This window comes from Pongo abelii, chromosome 2 (genome assembly GCF_028885655.2).
Source record: "Pongo abelii isolate AG06213 chromosome 2, NHGRI_mPonAbe1-v2.0_pri, whole genome shotgun sequence".
Taxonomy (NCBI): Eukaryota; Metazoa; Chordata; class Mammalia; order Primates; family Hominidae; genus Pongo; species Pongo abelii.
In genome coordinates, this window is record NC_085928.1 from 190961856 (window position 1) to 190978946 (window position 17091).

Here is a 17091-nt window from a genome sequence, read left to right on the forward strand (position 1 = left end):
GGCTCACGCCTGTAATCCCAGCACTTTGGGAGGCTGAGGCGGGCAGATCATGAGGTCAGGAGATCGAGACCATCCTGGCTAACAAGGTGAAACCCCATCTCTACTAAAAATACAAAAAATTAACCAGGCGTGGTAGTCAGCGCCTGTAGTCCCAGCTACTCGGGAGGCTGAGGCAGGAGACTGGCGTGAACCCGGGAGGTGGAGCTTGCAGTGAGCTGAGATCTCGCCACTGCACTCCAGCCTGGGCGACAGAGCGAGACTCCGTCTCCAAAAAAAAAAAAAAAAAAAAAAAAAAAAAAGGCATAAGTTGAACATTATGAACTTCAATGAAAAATTGATGACTTTAGGATCCAGATTGGAATTACATTTAAATCACTCACATTTGTTTGCTTGAGTGTAGAGACTTTTTTTTTGAAAAAGAGTTTGACCTGGGATCATTGGTGGAAAGAATCCTGAAATAGGCTTTTGGAATTTGATTCTTCCTATTTATTTCATCCTGTACTCCATAAAACGGTAGTGATTACAATGAGTGCTATTGTGTTTTTAGGCTTCTCGTCATGGTCACTCCACAGTCTCCTGGATTTTAGTATGTTAGAGCAGTGTGTGGGCCATTTGAGAGTGTGAATTGTTCCTGTGAAATAGTTTGCAGAGTTAAGTAAAATCTGAAGAAAAGGAATTTCTGTGGGGCGCTGTTATTCAATGACATATTCGTAAATCAATTCAGTAATTAACATTTAGGATATAGTACACTAGAGCGCAGTTTTAATGCTGGCTTATTAAAGTGATATTTTATTGTGTGAGATATACTCTTCATTTTGTATAGGATATGATTTGATCCATAGCACTGTAAGTGGGGGTTTTTTTTTTCCTTTTTCCTGAGATGGAGTCTTGCTCTGTCGACCAGGCTAGAGTGCAGTGGCGTGATCTCGGCTCACTGCAACCTCTGCCTCCTAGGTTAAAGTGATTCTCCTGTCTCAGCCTCCTGAATAGCTGGGATTACAGGCACTCGCCACCATGCCCGGCTAATTTTTGTATTTTTAGTAGAGATGGGGTTTCACCGTATTGTTCAGGCTGGTCTCGAACTCCTGACCTCAGGTGATCCACCTGCCTTGGCATCCCGAAGTGCTGGGATTACAGGTGTGAGCCACTGTGCCCGGCTTTTTTTTTTTTTTTTTTTTTTAAGAAGGAGTCTTGCTCTATCACCTAGGCTGGAGGGCAGTGGTGCCACCTTGGCTCCTCCCAGGTTCAGGTGATTCTCCTGCCTCAACCTCCCAAGTAGCTGGGATTACGGGCGCCCGCCCACCACCTTGCCCAGCTAATTTTTGTACTTTTAGTAGAGACGGGGTTTTGCCATGTTGGCCAGGTTGGTCTCAAACTCCTGACCTCAGGTGATCCACCCACCTCAGCCTCCCAGAGTGCTGGGATTACAGGTGTGGGCCGTGCGGCCAAATTTGTAGTGTGTTTGATTCAGGCTTAGGAATTTAGGTTTAGTCACTTTATGAGAGTAACTTGGTCTTTCAGGGGTGAAGTTATTAAGCTTACAGAAGTGGATATTAAGTTTAAAATTGAGTTCAGCATTTCATCGTTTAGTGAGAAAAGCCTCCAGGCAGTTGAGAATGGTTTATTTAGCCAGATTCATGAATGATTATGCTTTGGTGAAAATAGAATAAGGGGGTTAGGTAGTTTTAAGACATAACATTTTCAGCAGATGAGGCTTGATTTACCCACAGGTTAACAAGAGATATTCGAGCTGCCTCTCTGAGATAGTTACTCGGATGGGCACCTTCTTTTGGTTGTTAGGATATTCTTTTTTTTTTTTTTTTTGAGACACAGTTTCGCTCTTGTTGCCTAGGCTGGAGTGCAATGGCGTGATCTCAGCTCACCGCAGCCTCCGCCTCCCAGGTTCAAGCAATTCTCCTACCTCAGACTCCTGAGTAGCTGGGATTACAGGCATGCACCACTACGCCTGGCTAATTTTGTATTTTTAGTAGAGACAGGGTTTCTCCATGTTGAGGCTGGTCTTGAACTCCTGACCTCAGGTGATCCACCCACCTCGGCCTCCCAAAGTGCTGGGATTACAGGCGTGAGCCACCGCTCCTGGCCTAGAATATTCTTTTTGTAACCCTCAGTATACTTGGGAAAACAGTCATCACTGATCATTTACCAAATAATTTTGTAGCAGAAAGAATGAAAGGGTAGTAAGGTCGTTATTAGACCTTTTTTTTTTTTTGAGACAGGTTCTCGCTCTGTCACCCAGTTTAGAGTATAGTGGCATGATCATGGCTCACTGCAGCCTTGACCTCCCAGTCTCAAGTGATCCTCCTTCCTCAGCCTCCCAAGTAGCTGGGACTAGAGGCATGCACCAACCACACCTGGCTAATTAAAAAAAAAATTTTTTTATAGAGATGGGATCTTCCTGTGTTGTCCAGGTTGGTCCCAAACTCCTGGGCTCAAGCAGTCCTCCTGCCTCAGCCTCCAAAAGTGCTGGGATTACAGGCATGAGCCACTGTGCCTGGACATTATTAGACTTTTTTAAAGGCCATTATTGACTCCATGCTGGAGTATAGTGAAGCGAACACAACTCACTGCAGCCTTGACTTCCTGGGCTCAAGAGATCCTTCCACCCCACACCAGGCCCCCAGGCCCCCAAGTAGCTGAGATTACAGGCACATGCCACCATGCCTGGCTAACTTTTGTATTTTGCGTAGTGATGGTGTTTCACCGTGTTGTCCAGGCTGGTCTCGAACTCTGGAGCCGAAGTGATCTGCCCACCTCAGCCTCCCAGAGTACTGGGATTACGGGTGTGAGCCCCACCACACATGGCCTTATTAGACATTTTAGTAGGGGTTTAAACATAGCAAATCCAACTTTTTCATATTTTCCAGGTTTTGATGATATATGTATCTACAATGAATGCAGTTATCTAAATGTAACTAACTTCTCACTGTTATACATGAACCTAGAACATACCAATCTTATAAATATTGATAGCAGATTTAAAATATATCTCTAATAAATTCTAGCTTATTCTGGTTATTCTTACAGTTGGATCATCAGAATGCAGTCCTTGAATACTTTGGAACTTTTAGTGGCATCTCATTCTATTGAAGAAGGGATAGCCATGTCTGTGCTGTAATTTTAGCATATTTAGTCAGTTGGATTGACTAATCTATTGAATATTTTTGCATTTCATTATCTTTTTCTAGTTACCTTTGTATACACATCTGCTTTTGACATTTCCACTTACGAAGTACATTTTGGCACACAAACATTTCTTAAAATTTTATCTTCAATTTTTTTTTTTACCTTTTTTTTCCTCCCGGACAGGGTCTCATTCTGTCACCCAGGCTTGAGTGTAGTGGCACAATCTTGGCTCACTGCAGTCTCAACTTCCCAGGCTCCAGCAATCCTCCCACCTTAGCCTTCCATGTAGGTGGGACCACAGGTGCGCGCTACGACACCTGGCTAATTTCTTTTGTATTTTTGATAGAGATGGGGTTTCATCATGTTGTCCAGGGTGGTCCTGAACTCCTGAGCTCTCAAGCAGTCCACCTGCTTTGGTTCCCCAAAGTTTTGGGATTATAGGTGTAAGCCACCGTGCCTGACCACAAACATCTTAAAGGATGGAAGAATACTGTCATACACCCTTTTAGCAAACCAGGATGATCTGGGTTTTTGTTGGAGGATTTTGCATGATGGAGTCTCAGTTGAGTCATTAACTGGATGAGAATACACATCATTTTTCCCTCTTCTCCTTAGAAATACATTGTTTGAGAACATTCTTCTAAGATGTCACCATCTGAAGACTTCATAGTCTGAGATTTTGCTTTGTAAGATAATTTCACATTTATCAGTAGAATCTAGTGTGCTGCTGCTATCTTTGCATCTGTTGTCTGATATTTCTAATAATTAGAAAGGCCTTCCTCTGTAAATTTTTCTTCTCTTCGCAATTATGAGTGAAAAATAAATTCATAATTATCAACCGGTCAACGGTAGCTAAAAGCAGACTACAAGGATGGTGTCTTTGGTCTTTTTGAACTATTTTGAAAGAGATGTGATACCTCAGGTTATGCAGTAAGGAAACTGTATGAACATTAACAGTTTATTTCACTGTTCTATCCTCTAGGTGATGCATCATTCCTCTGTTCCATTTTAGTCTTTATTTAAAGCATAGCTGAGAATAACTGATGAATGTTGATGAAATTGTTAAGTGTTTCAAGATATAGGAAAAATAAGATCACTAGATTCTACCTTACATTTATAAAAGGGCCCAGTGGATACATATAAATAATTACAGAATAAGGGTGAGTTCTGTTCTAGTCTTAGAAAAGTAAACTTTCTTGTTTTTTGGACTATGTCTAAGGAAGAATGTAAGTCATGAGATATTGATCCCTTTGAATAGTTAGATCTGTTTATAAAAGAAATGGAAAAGCTAAAATTGAGTTTAACGGACCCTGATTGGTATGTTGGACTTCCTGCTTTTTCTCATAGCTTTTTTCTAATCATGGTATACAATAAAGTTCATTAGTAGGTTTTGGTTTATTCATTTCCAGTTCCAGTATTCCTACCACTTCCAAGATTACTCTCAAATCATCCTGATAGAAGCTTCAGGCTTTCTAAAAGTCTTTGTTTTTAGTTGTTTGTGTTTATCTCCCAGATGGCTGTTAACATCCACTGATAGGTTTCCCTGATGATCTCTGCAAGGACAGTCAATCTTGGTTTTTATTGGTTCTTAGTTTCTTCTCAGCTCCCCTTTTCTACCTTTCTCTGTATTGAAAATGTAATATGTTAAAGAAGCTCTGCTGTGTCATAAGAAATAACTCTAATCCCAAGTGAAAGCTTCTGTGACCTATTAACGTTAATAAAACTGATATTTATAGATATAAAGAATATGAATTTTTTTTTGTGGATAGTTTTTGTTTTGTTTTTTTGAGATGGAGTTTTGCTCTAGTTGCCTAGGCTGGAGTGCAGTGGCGTGATCTCTGCTCACTGCATCCTCCGCCCCCTTGACATGATTCTCCTGCCTCAAGTGATTCTCCTCCCTCAGCCACCCGAGTAGATGAGATTATAGGCACCTGCCACCATGCTTGGCTAATTTTTGTATTTTAGTAGAGACAGGGTTTACCATGTTAGCCTTGTCTCGAACTCCTGACCTCAGGTTATCCACCCACCTTGGCCTCCCAAAGTGCTGGGATTACAGGTGTGAGCCACTGCGTCCGGCCTGGATAGGAATTTTGTAAGATACTTAATGTATTCTGCTAGACGGACTGAATGTGTGTAATTTTTTTGTTCAGTTAAACAATTTTAGTACATTTGATTTCGGTTCTTTAGCAAGGGATCTAAATGTCATATCCTCGATGGAATTTAAAAATTAGGTTAATCACTTTCTGAGAACAATTTTTAATATTAACAATGTTGACAGAAACAGGAAGACCTGTCTTTTACATTATTTAAAACTCCTTTGTAAGAGCATTTCTTTAAAATAATACTTATGTTTAGTAAACCTCATGAATATGGAATTAATTTCCAAGAAGCTAAATTGCCCAAAAAAGTAGTTTTATTTTTAAGTAGTAAATTTAAGTGTAGATATCACTTTCTTTAAATTGCATTTACTATACCAATTAAATAAAATAGCATTTTTGATTCTTAAGTTTAATGGGATTGGGTATTAATAAAAAGTCATTATTTACAGCATTGAAATCTTTTGGGATGAATGGATATAGGCATTTTTTTTCTTCTCAGGTATATTCAAGAGCAAATGACCAAGAGCCATGTGGGTGGTGGTTGGCTAAAGTTCGGATGATGAAAGGAGAAGTAAGTACTCTTCACACTTGCTTTGTGACTAGTTTCTAAGGAAGTACCTCAGTGCTTGGTTTTTGTAAATCTTATTTCAACTGTTAGTTTTATTTCTGAAAGCCTACCTGAGAAATAGTTGATCAGACATTTCCATTAGCATTAATTTCTGTTTGTGTTCTGTATTGGCAAACACCAAAGCTGCTCTCCAGAGGTACACCTCAAGCATGTAAGGACCACCAAGGTTCATGCTTGTAAGAACCTATAATCTAGTTTAGGCAAATGAGATTGATGTAGTTAAGCTGTGCTTAGTATTTTATGCCACATGGGGGAGGGTCCATTGGTTAAGCTGAGCAAGGTAATTAGAACCTCATTTAAACTTCATTATTTTTGTTCAGATGGGATTTTTAAAGTATTTTGATGTCTTTTAGTTTTATGTCATTGAATATGCTGCTTGTGATGCTACTTACAATGAAATAGTCACATTTGAACGACTTCGGCCTGTCAATCAAAATAAAACTGTCAAAAAAAATACCTTCTTTAAATGCACAGTGGATGTTCCTGAGGATTTGAGAGAGGCGTGAGTAATTTTATTTACTATTGAATTGTTTTGTGAATTAAGAAGATTTTTCAGTCCTACAAAACATTTTCCCTAATGCCCAATCAAACCTTCTGATGGAAAATCATCTTAATGAACAAAGGTTTTAGTGGGGGATGTCAAAATGAAACACTGACTTTGTATTATGACTCTCCTCTGACTTTAATCTGTTATTGAGTTCTTACACATAAATTAATTTCTCTCTAGGTGTGCTAATGAAAATGCACATAAAGATTTTAAGAAAGCAGTAGGAGCATGCAGAATTTTTTACCATCCAGAAACAACACAGCTAATGATACTGGTAAGACAATACCATATTATAAGGTAGCTTATTAATGGGTATTGCACAGATTTTATAATTACATATTTCAAAAGAAAAGCTAAGGTCAACTTAGTGTATAGTGAATTTATTAATATAGTGTGGGAGAAAAGTTTGTTTGCAGCTATAAAATGTTAATTACTTTACATTCTTAACATCATAAAATTCTTAATGTGTGAGATTCCGGATTTTTCCCCAAACATATTCTGAATAGCAGATCTAAATAATACAGGAATTCAGAAAGGAAAGTGTCATTACTCAGAGTAGTGAGTGTTAGGTGAAAGAAGTGTAGTAGATGAGAAGCAAGGAAGGCTTTGCATAGAAGATGGGATGATGGTGTTTGTGCTATTTGGAAGAATGATTAAAGTTTTGAGTAATTAGCTTGTTTGTTTATAGTCTGCCAGTGAAGCAACTGTGAAGAGAGTAAACATCTTAAGTGACATGCATTTGCGAAGTATTCGTACGAAATTGATGCTTATGTCCAGAAATGAAGAGGCCACTAAGCATTTAGAAGTAAGTGGGTTTACTTACAAAAGAGTTTTCTGTGTCCCATTTAGTTTTTGTTTGTTTTTTGGAGACAGATTCTGGCTCTGTTGCCCAGGCTAGAGTGCAGTGGCACAATCTTGGCTTACTGCAACCTCCACCTCCCGGATTCAAGCGGTTCTCCTGCCTCAGCCTCCGTGTAGCTGGGATTGCAGGTGTGCCCCACCAAGCCCAGCTAATTTTTGTATTTTAGTAGAGATGGGGTTTTGCCATGTTGGCCAGGCTGGTCTCGAGCTCCTGGCCTCAAGTGATTGCCCGCCTCAGCCTCTCAAAGTGCTGGGATTACAGGCATGAGCCACCGAACCTGGCACCATTTAGTTTTATATTTTTCAAGTTCCTTGCTTCAAACGAAGGCAGCCTAGGACCTCTGTTTCGTGACTGTTTGGAGTTGTCGTGTCTGTAGAAGAATTGCTTTTCCATTTTACCTTTTATCAAACATAGCCTTTCCTTTGCTAAATGCCTGTTGACTTGTTGGTAGGACTTAGATGACAGGTGCCAAAAGAGCTAAGAAACTAGGGATACTCAGTAGACTGTATTGCTAGTTCTTTACTTTGTATTTAACCTTTTTATTTTTTTTAACTGCCTTGTCGTCTGTCAGTCATGATACCTTTCATCAGTAACTAGTTCACTGTAACAGCTCTTGTGTGAGAGGAGAGGAGGACTAGGAGTGAGGCATCATGTGGCATGTAGTATTAAAATATTAAGCTTATCATTATATCTCTGTCTTATCCTAAGGTACTCTGTTTTGTCCTGTTCTTCCCTGCTACACTGTTAGGATACTTGTTCTTCCCACTCACTCACACTTTCTACATCTAGATGAACACATGTGCATGCACACACTGTGGTGTCTTAGAGAAATTAAGATATGTTTATTATCCTTAGGACAAATTCGGAAATGTTCTCATTAATTTAAAAATTCTGAACAAGGGATATGTGAACAAATCTGCCTGTATCTGGAAAAGTGTTTTAGACTAATAAAATAGATGAATAAAACAGTTTCTTTTCCCCATTCATTTTATGACATTAGATGAGTTTCCTTTGTTTCTTAGACTTGAGTTTTGGCCTTTTTAAAAAAATTTATGTGGATTTTCGGTGGTTTTTTCTTCTTGGGTTTTTCTTTATACTGTGGTAAAGTACATATAAAACTTAGCATCTTAACCATTTTTAAGTGTACACGTAGTATTAAGTATGTTTACATTATTGACCAATCTTCAGGACTTCTCATCTTGTAAAACTGCAAATCTATACCCTTTAGACAGCTGCTCATTTTCCCCTTTCCCCAGCCCCTGGCAACCATCATTCTATTTTCTGTTGCTATAAATTTGACTATTTTAGATACCTCATGTAAGTAAAATCATTTTAGTCTTTTTTATGACTGGCATATTTTACTTAGCATCAAGGTTCATCTATGTAGCATGTGTCAGAATTTCCTTTTTAAGGCAGAATGTATATACCACATTGTGTTCATTCATTAATTGGTGTGTGGATTTGGGTTGCTTTCACCTCTTGACTATCGTAAATAATGCTATGAACATGGATGTGCAATAAAACATTTTGTGGCCGCGTGTGGTAGCTCATGCCTATAATCCCAGCACTTTGGGAGGCTGAAGTGGGAGGATTGCTTTAGCCCAAGAGTTCGAGACCAGCCTGGGTAACATAGTGAGAGCTCGTCTCTACAAAAAATAAATTAAAAAAAAAATCAGCTGGGCTCAGTGGTGCGTGCCTGTATTTCCAGCTATTCAGGAGGCTGAAGTGGGACGATTGCTTGAGCCCAGGAGATTGAGTTGGCAGTGAGCCATGATCACGCCACTGTACCCTAGCCTTGGTGACAGAGTGAGACCCTGTCTGGAAAACAAACCATACAAAAAAGCCATTTTGTATTTTGATCTTTTATAATACTAATTTTCCTTTTTTATTAGTGCACAAAACAACTTGCAGCAGCTTTTCATGAGGAATTTGTTGTGAGAGAAGATTTAATGGGCCTGGCAATAGGAACACATGGTAGTAACATCCAGCAAGCTAGGAAGGTTCCTGGAGTTACCGCCATTGAGCTAGATGAAGATACTGGAACATTTAGAATCTACGGAGAGGTAAGTTCTCTTTCTCCTGCATTGGCCTTTAGTGTATTAACCATCTATTGTTTGATTATATTTTAATTTGAAATTCCAGTTTCCAGTGAAACATTTTTGAGGTAGAGTTTATTCAGTTAGCATCAGTCAGCCTAGTAGTCATTACTTATGAAGCTGAATTGAAGTTAACTTTGTATTGAGGGGAGTGAAAGATTTACTAAGTAATTAAATATGTAGTTTTTTTATTGAGGTTTCTTAACTGCTTCTGAGTTTACTTCAGTTTTATACCCATAACAAATAATCTATCGAAGTATTTTTTTTGAATGTTTACTGTGTGCCAGGCACTGGCAGCAGTAAATGGCATATATTAGAATAGCTTTTCTAGAACTTGAGTTTGTATAATACTTCGTCACTGGTTAATCATGACGTTTGCAGGGGTAGAAAATTAGTAAGTTATTTTTAAAATGTTATTCAGCCAGGTGCAGTGACACACACCTGCAGTCCCAGCTACTTGGGAATCTGAGGCAGGAGGATTGCTTGAGCCCATGAGTTTGAATCTAGCCAGGGCAACATAGAGTTTAGAAAAGTATATATAAATTTATATATATACATACACACGCATCTTATCTATATTTTTATATGTGTAAATTGAGACCATCCTTCAAATTTGAGTAACTGGATTTTTATTTTTTAAAGAGACAAGGTTTGCCATGTTGCACAGGCTTGTCTCGAACTCCTGAGCTCAAGCAATCCACCTGCCTCAGCCTCCCAAAGTGCTGGGATTATAGGCGTGAGCCACCGTGCCTGGCCTGGAGTTTTTTTTGAATGACAATTTTGTGTCTTGACTTTTCATACATAGCTCTTACGAACAGCTGCTTTCACATAGTAAAGCTGACTAGAAGCTTCACTTTTAATTTCAAAACCTTTAAAAGTAGACAGTATAATATAGTAATTAAGAAGACAGCCAGGCACGGTGGCTCACGTCTGTAACCCCAGCAATTTTGGAGGCTGAAGCAGGAAGATCACTTGAGTCCAGGAATGAGAGGCTGCAGTGAGCTATGATCATGCCATTGTCCTCTAGCCGGAGCGACAGAGCAAGGTCCTGTCTTGTTGAGAAGGAGGAGGGAAAAAAAAAGATGGGCTTTGGAGCTATACTGCCTGGATTGGAATTCACTTTAGGTAGGCCACTTTGAGTAGGCTTGGAGTTTGTTACTTCCTTGTATAAGTGTTCTCATTATAAAATAATAATGGTGTTTACCTTAATATAGTTCTTAAGGATTGGATGCATTGTAAAAAATGATGATTGCATATGGTATATCATGTAGTGTGCACACAATAATTTGAGCTATGGTTTTAAAATTAAAAAATTTTATTTGCTTTTTTTTTTTTTTTTTTTTTTTTTAAGAGACAGGGTCTACTCTGTTGCTCAGGCTGGAGTGCAGTGGCGTGATCATAGCTCACTGCAGCCTCCAACCCCTGGGCTCAAGCCATCCTCTGGCCTCAGCCTCTTGAATAGCTAGGACTACAGACATGTGCTGCCATGCTGGGCTAATTTAAATATATATCTATATATTTTGTAGAGATGGAGGTTTCCTATGTTGCCCAGGCTAGTCTCAAACTCTTGGCCTTAAACGATCCTCCTATGTTGGCCTCCCAAAGTGCAGGGATTACAGGCGTGAGCCCACCGCATCTGGCCTTATCTGTGGTTATTAAAGAACAAACGTTAAAAGTGAAAGTGACTTTATTGAGAAGTAGAAAGTCCATGTAGAGACTCACTCCCAACCCTCTAGTTGTTTAAAATTGTACTCATTAGAAATTATGAATTTTGATAATCTTACCAGTAGGTACTTTTAAAAAATGCATCTCTGCAAAAATAGCTTTTTAAGTCATATACCTGATTTTGAGAATAAATAAATCAGACAATTTTAACAATTTGTATTGTTAACATTTAACATGAGAATTTCAACCAGGAGGTATAGACTAGTATATTTAGGATTGGGTTAAAGTTTTGGCTGTTCAGCAGCTGTGTAATTTAAACTCTGACACCAGATTTCTCAGCAGCTTAAAGATTTTAGAGATGTTATTTTATTTTTGGTTTTAATAGTACTGACTGATTTGGGGTTTTTAAAAATGTTTTTTTTTAAGTACTTTGTGAATCACTTCACCTGAAATCTCTCCCCAGTGGAATGAGCATAATCTTTTAGTAGAACATAATCATTCAGAATTTTCTCTTTTCTCATCTTTTTGTTTTGGATTATGAGTTGCTCCAAGATTGAAACAGGATTTCATTTTTACTTTTCCCCTCATCTACAGAGTGCTGATGCTGTAAAAAAGGCTAGAGGTTTCTTGGAATTTGTGGAGGATTTTATTCAGGTTCCTAGGAATCTCGTTGGTAGGTACTTTTACTAAATGTTAAATAAGTTAATAAACATTATTTAGTTACATATAGCAACTTAATTGAAAACTAGTCTTGTAGTCTGATAACCTTATTCCAGTTATATGTAGATTTATTTAGATAGCAATACTTCTTTTCTTTTTTTGGTGATAACATTTTGTGTAACTTGTTATTGTCATATGTTAAAAAGTAAAGATGTTTCTTCCGTACAGGATGACCCACTAATAAGGCCCAGGGTTTTTATAAGTTTGTCATTACAGTTTTTCATCAGTCTTTTCATCCCTTGGGATCTTCCCTATTATTCTCACTCCTTTACTCTCTTTTTATCACTGATACATATTCATCAAAATTATGATAGTACTTTTTGAGAAGGTATTGGTGATATTTGTTTAGTGCAGAAGAAAAGTAACAGTGAACTAACAATAGGGTAATAAACTTCTACACAGTAGGTCCTGAATAATAGGTTGTTGCAAGGCATAGAATAATAAGGTAAGAACTTGTGGGCAGGAGAGAAGGATGATAATATGAGGGGAGGTTTCACTGTTTATTATTTGACACCATTATTGAAACTGTTGTACCCATGGATTATAGTTAAGTGACAAGAATTTGCATTTGAAGCTATGGTTAAATGAGCATTATAGCTTGGAGTGAGTTAATTTATAGCTCTGTTATTAATATGCCCTACATCTGTGCTGTCTGTCTTTTTGCTATTTGAGGCAATTGGGAAGGCTTTGGTTATGTGTTAAGTATGCAGTGACTATACTAAAAATTGACTTACCTAAACATTTAATATAAAAAGAAGCATCAAGATAATGTAGTATAGTTTACTAGGAGGGGGATGAGTTTTTGTTCCCTGTTATCTCTCATTAATTTTTTTTTGACGCTAAGGAAATACTTTTAGCTTCTTGGGTTCCATTTATATAATGCGGCCTGTTCTGCCTTCAGGAAATGATGTTTAGCTATGGGCATTCTATTTGTTAAATTGTATAAAACAAACATTAATAGAAAAATAAACACTTCCATTCTAAAAAGATTTTTTTTTTGGCCGTTAGTAAAGTAGTATATTCAGGAAAAGTAGTTTAAAACACAGGAATTTGTTTCTTGTAATTTAACTGTTAGTATTTATGTAAAAATAAATTTTTTTTTTTTTTGGAGATGGAGTCTTGCTTTGTCACCCAAGCTGGAGTGCAGTTGCAGTGATGCAATCTCAAGCGATTCTCCTGCCTCAGCCTCCCAAGTAGCTGGGACTACAGGCGCCTGCCACCACGCCTGGCTAATTTTTGTATTTTTAGTAGAGATGTGGTTTCACCATATTGGCCAGGCTGGTCTTGAACTCCTGCTCCTGATCTTGTGATCCGCCTACCCCGGCCTCCCAAAGTGCTGGGATTACAGGCGTGATCCACCACGCCCGGGTATAAAAAGCCTTTCAATTCTACTCAAACATTTGGATGGGTATGACATTACTGCCAATTGTGTAAGCTCTGCTTTATTAGTTCTTGGTATACCATTGTTCACTGTAGACTGAACTGCTAGAAAGATGAGATGTTAAAATTCAATATAAACTTGAAGAATTTTGTATAATTATACCTAGGTAAGGTGCACAATGTTATCAAATGTTTATCAGTATCAAATTACCTTTGATAAGCTGCTTTTGAAAATGAAGCCCTTTTAAACGTTAATTATTGACATCTGTCAGTACTAACATGTGGTAGCTGCTCTACAGATGTAATTTTGACTTAACTAAGGTTTCCTCACTTGTAAAAATGATTTGGCAGTGGGTTTGTGAAAGGGAACCAGGTTTCTTTTCAGTCCAAGTCTATCAATTATAAAAGATAGCCTAGGTCTTAGAGAGTTGTGGTAGGTGTTGTGAGTAAAAGTTTCTGATATTTCAAAAATAAGAAAATTGGGTATATTTGTAGTTCTTTGTTCTCTTTATTCAGTGAAGTGAGTACCTGTTGTCTCTTTTCCTGTATCCTGTCTACGTTGGCTTTGGTGATGTGGGTTGTCTGCTCTTTAGGAAATACACATTAGCAGCGACTATTACACACTGGTGAAATACTCAGGAGTAGTACAAGAATTTCTGTTGGTTGTCATGTGTAAAAATACAATGTTTCCCTCCATAATGTTTTATGGATGAAGCAGTCTTTTGAAAAATAGTACATTCTTAGTCCAAATGAAAGAAAAAGAGAACTGAGGATTAAAAGGGAATGAGAACACTTGGGTAAGTTCCAGAGAGGATTTCCTTACACATTCGGGTTCTGAGAGTTCTAAGATGACCATTCCCACCCCTCCCAAATCAAAGGGAAAAATATCTGAACGTTGATTTGAAAATGGTTCAAAGCCTTTCACCTCCAGAAGCCTTCCTTAATCACTTCTGTCTGTCCCTTCAGCATTTATATTCGATGCTCAATTTATACTACAGGTCTACTTCAGTTTGTCAATATGGTCTGGAATTTAAACTATGGAAATGATCATTTAAAATATTGACGGTCTGTGGTGGGACTAAATAAAACTTGCAGGTAGGTTCCTGCCAAGGACCCCAGGAGGGTGATGGATGATCACTCAAAACTGGTATAGTTCACAAGAAAAAGTGGCAAAGGTTCTGGGGGAGGAATATGGTATGTCAACCTAATCTTTGTTTTTCGAAAGACATTTGCTTACTTTTAGCAGGGTCAAGGATGGAGTTGCTGCTTGAGCTTCACTGTGTTAACAATGAAGGTTGCTTTTATGTGCTGCTGCTAGGGCTGCTCAGAGAAGATACACGTCATGTGAATTACCTGCCCTACTTTTTTTTTAACGTGTTCAATTGCTGCTGCTTTTAAATTTAGGGTATTAATGGGGAAGGAGGCTTGAGAGTAGGAATACAAGAGAGAAAAATCCATTATAGTCCTTTTATTGTATTGACCAGTCTACTGTTGTCGTTCTTACTCATTCTTTAAAGGAAACTGTTCAGGCATGCAACAGGAAAATCTTCCATTTTAACCCTTTCAACCAAGGTTTAAGTTTTTGTGAAAAGTGATATACTTAAATTAATTGAGGATGTGGACTTCATAACAAATATGGTGTTGCCGTTCACTGTCTAAGGGATACATCTGTTCCATATGGTGAAGGTTACTTGAATAGTACTTGTTAATAGGTACACAACTCAGTGTTGCTTTGTTATTTATGTGAGTATATGCTAATCTTTAGATAGTCCTTTAGGGAAAGAGAGCCTTTTGACCCCTTTATTTATTAAAAATAACTGCTGTTTGACAGACTTACGAGTTAAGTGTAGAAAAGTTAAATACTTGAATTTTATGTAATTTTACAATATTTTATACCTAGCAAGACAGCATATCATGTACATGCTTTATGTTATTTTTTATATAGCTGTGGAGTACTTGAAAAACTTCTTGGTGTAAAATATAAAAGTTATCTTCAAGTCATAGAAATCTCTTGGACCCATAGAAACTTGAAAATAAAAGCAAGATTGATGAATTTGTTACTTACGTGAATTAATAAAGTGCTAATGATTAATGTCAGAATAGTTTTCTCTTTGCCTTTATGTATACATCCAAGGTTTTGAAATGGGTTGGATATTTTAAAAATATGAAAATGATATAAGCATATTTTAAAAGTCTAGATTTTGAGAATTTCTTACATGTGAGCACTGTTGTCAGCCCCAGTTAGTAACCTTAGGCGTGCTGAAAGAGAAATAAGTTTCAGACCAAGGGTGAGATTTCTTGGTAGTCTGTAGGGCGAGTTAATTGAAAGTAAAAAGATGGGAGCTTCACTTGATGGTTATAATTTAGTAGCAAGTTACAAATAATTTGGGCTGACAATGAAAGAATAGCAGAATTGATTTTTAGCTTACCATTATATTTGTTTTCTCTTACTAAAGGAAAAGTAATTGGAAAAAATGGCAAAGTTATTCAAGAAATAGTGGACAAATCTGGTGTGGTTCGAGTGAGAATTGAAGGGGACAATGAAAATAAATTACCCAGAGAAGACGTAAGTATTTAAAATGTAATCTGCCTCTTTAAAATGTCCTTTTTTTGGCCAACTTAATAGTTGTAAACATTTTGTCTGTTTTATCTGATACAGAGAGTTTTTCTTTCTTGTTTTTAAAATTATGTTTTTATAATATTGTTTCATACACTTAAAAAACAAGTCATTTTCTACTATGTGGGCCTTGTTCTTAGTTGTTTTGATAGTACTTCAGTAAAAAAAGCCAGTTCTTGACATAAAGATTTCTATTTGATAATCTTAACAGTTATTTTTCATACGTAGAGTGTAAAGCTGTAGATACTCCCAAAGGAATTTTTTTTTTCAATAGTTTTTGGGGTATAGGTGGTTTTTGGTTACATGGTTAAGGTGCTTCAGTGGTGATTTCTGAGATTTTAGTGCACCTGTCACCTGAGCAGTGTACACTGTATCCAATATGTAGTCTTTTATCTCTCACCCCCCTCCCAACCTTCCTCCCCGCTGAGTCCCCAAAGTCCATTATAGCATTCTTTTGCCTTTGCGTCCTCATAGCTAAGCTCCCACTTACAAGTGAGAACATATATTTGGTTTTCCATTCCTGAATTAACTTCACTTAGAATAATGGCCTCCATCCAAGTTGCTGCAAAAGACATTATTTTGTTCCTTTTTATGGCTGAGTAATATTCCATGGTATATATATATACCACATTTTTTTTGTATCCACTCATTGGTTGATGGGCACTTAGGTTGGTTCCTTATCTTTGCCATTGTGAACTGTGCTGACAAAGGAATTCTTGATTGTACTCTCCTAAACTATTTTATAGAATCTGAAAGTATTGGCCATTACTTAATTGAAATCCCCTTACACTTTTACATTGCTGTAGAATCTGAAAGTATTGACTTTTTTTTTTTTTTTTTTTTTTCCTGGAGACATAGTCCTACTCTGTCACCAGGGTGGAGTGCAGTGGCATGATTTCGTCTCACTGCAACCTCTCCCTCCCTCATTCAAGCGATTCTCCTGCCTCAGCTTCCTGAGTAGCTGGGACTACAGGTGTGCACCATCACGCCCAGCTAATTTTTGCATTTTTAGTAGAGATGGGGTTTCACCATGTTGGCCAGGATGGTCTCCATCTCTTGACCTTGTGATCCACCTGCCTCCACCTCCCAAAGTGCTGGGATTACGGGCGTGAGCCACCGTGCCCGGCCTTGACCATTTCTTAATTGAAATCCCCTTATGCTTTTACGTTGCAATAGAATCTGAAAGTATTGACCATTTCTTAATTGAAATCCCATTACGTTGCTGTTAATTCGTTAATTCTGATCCTAGCTTTCTAAAATTTTTTGATGTCTTTCTTCCCACATGTTGATGATGTTTTGTCTCCTTAAAATTCCTGTTTTTTGGTCATATCAT

General features: G+C 37.8%; 1 protein-coding gene across 6 annotated transcripts in view; it reads left to right on the forward strand.

Annotated features, from left to right (window-relative positions):
* FXR1 (FMR1 autosomal homolog 1) overlaps positions 1–17091 on the forward strand; it is a 64769-nt gene that overhangs the window by 29861 nt on the left and 17817 nt on the right. For all 6 annotated transcript variants that reach the window (XM_009239570.4, XM_009239571.4, XM_009239574.4 and 3 more), the window contains 7 exon segments: positions 5743–5814; positions 6225–6373; positions 6599–6692; positions 7107–7223; positions 9173–9343; positions 11636–11714; positions 15598–15707. In XM_009239570.4, coding sequence (XP_009237845.2) covers positions 5743–5814; positions 6225–6373; positions 6599–6692; positions 7107–7223; positions 9173–9343; positions 11636–11714; positions 15598–15707 — 792 coding nt within the window.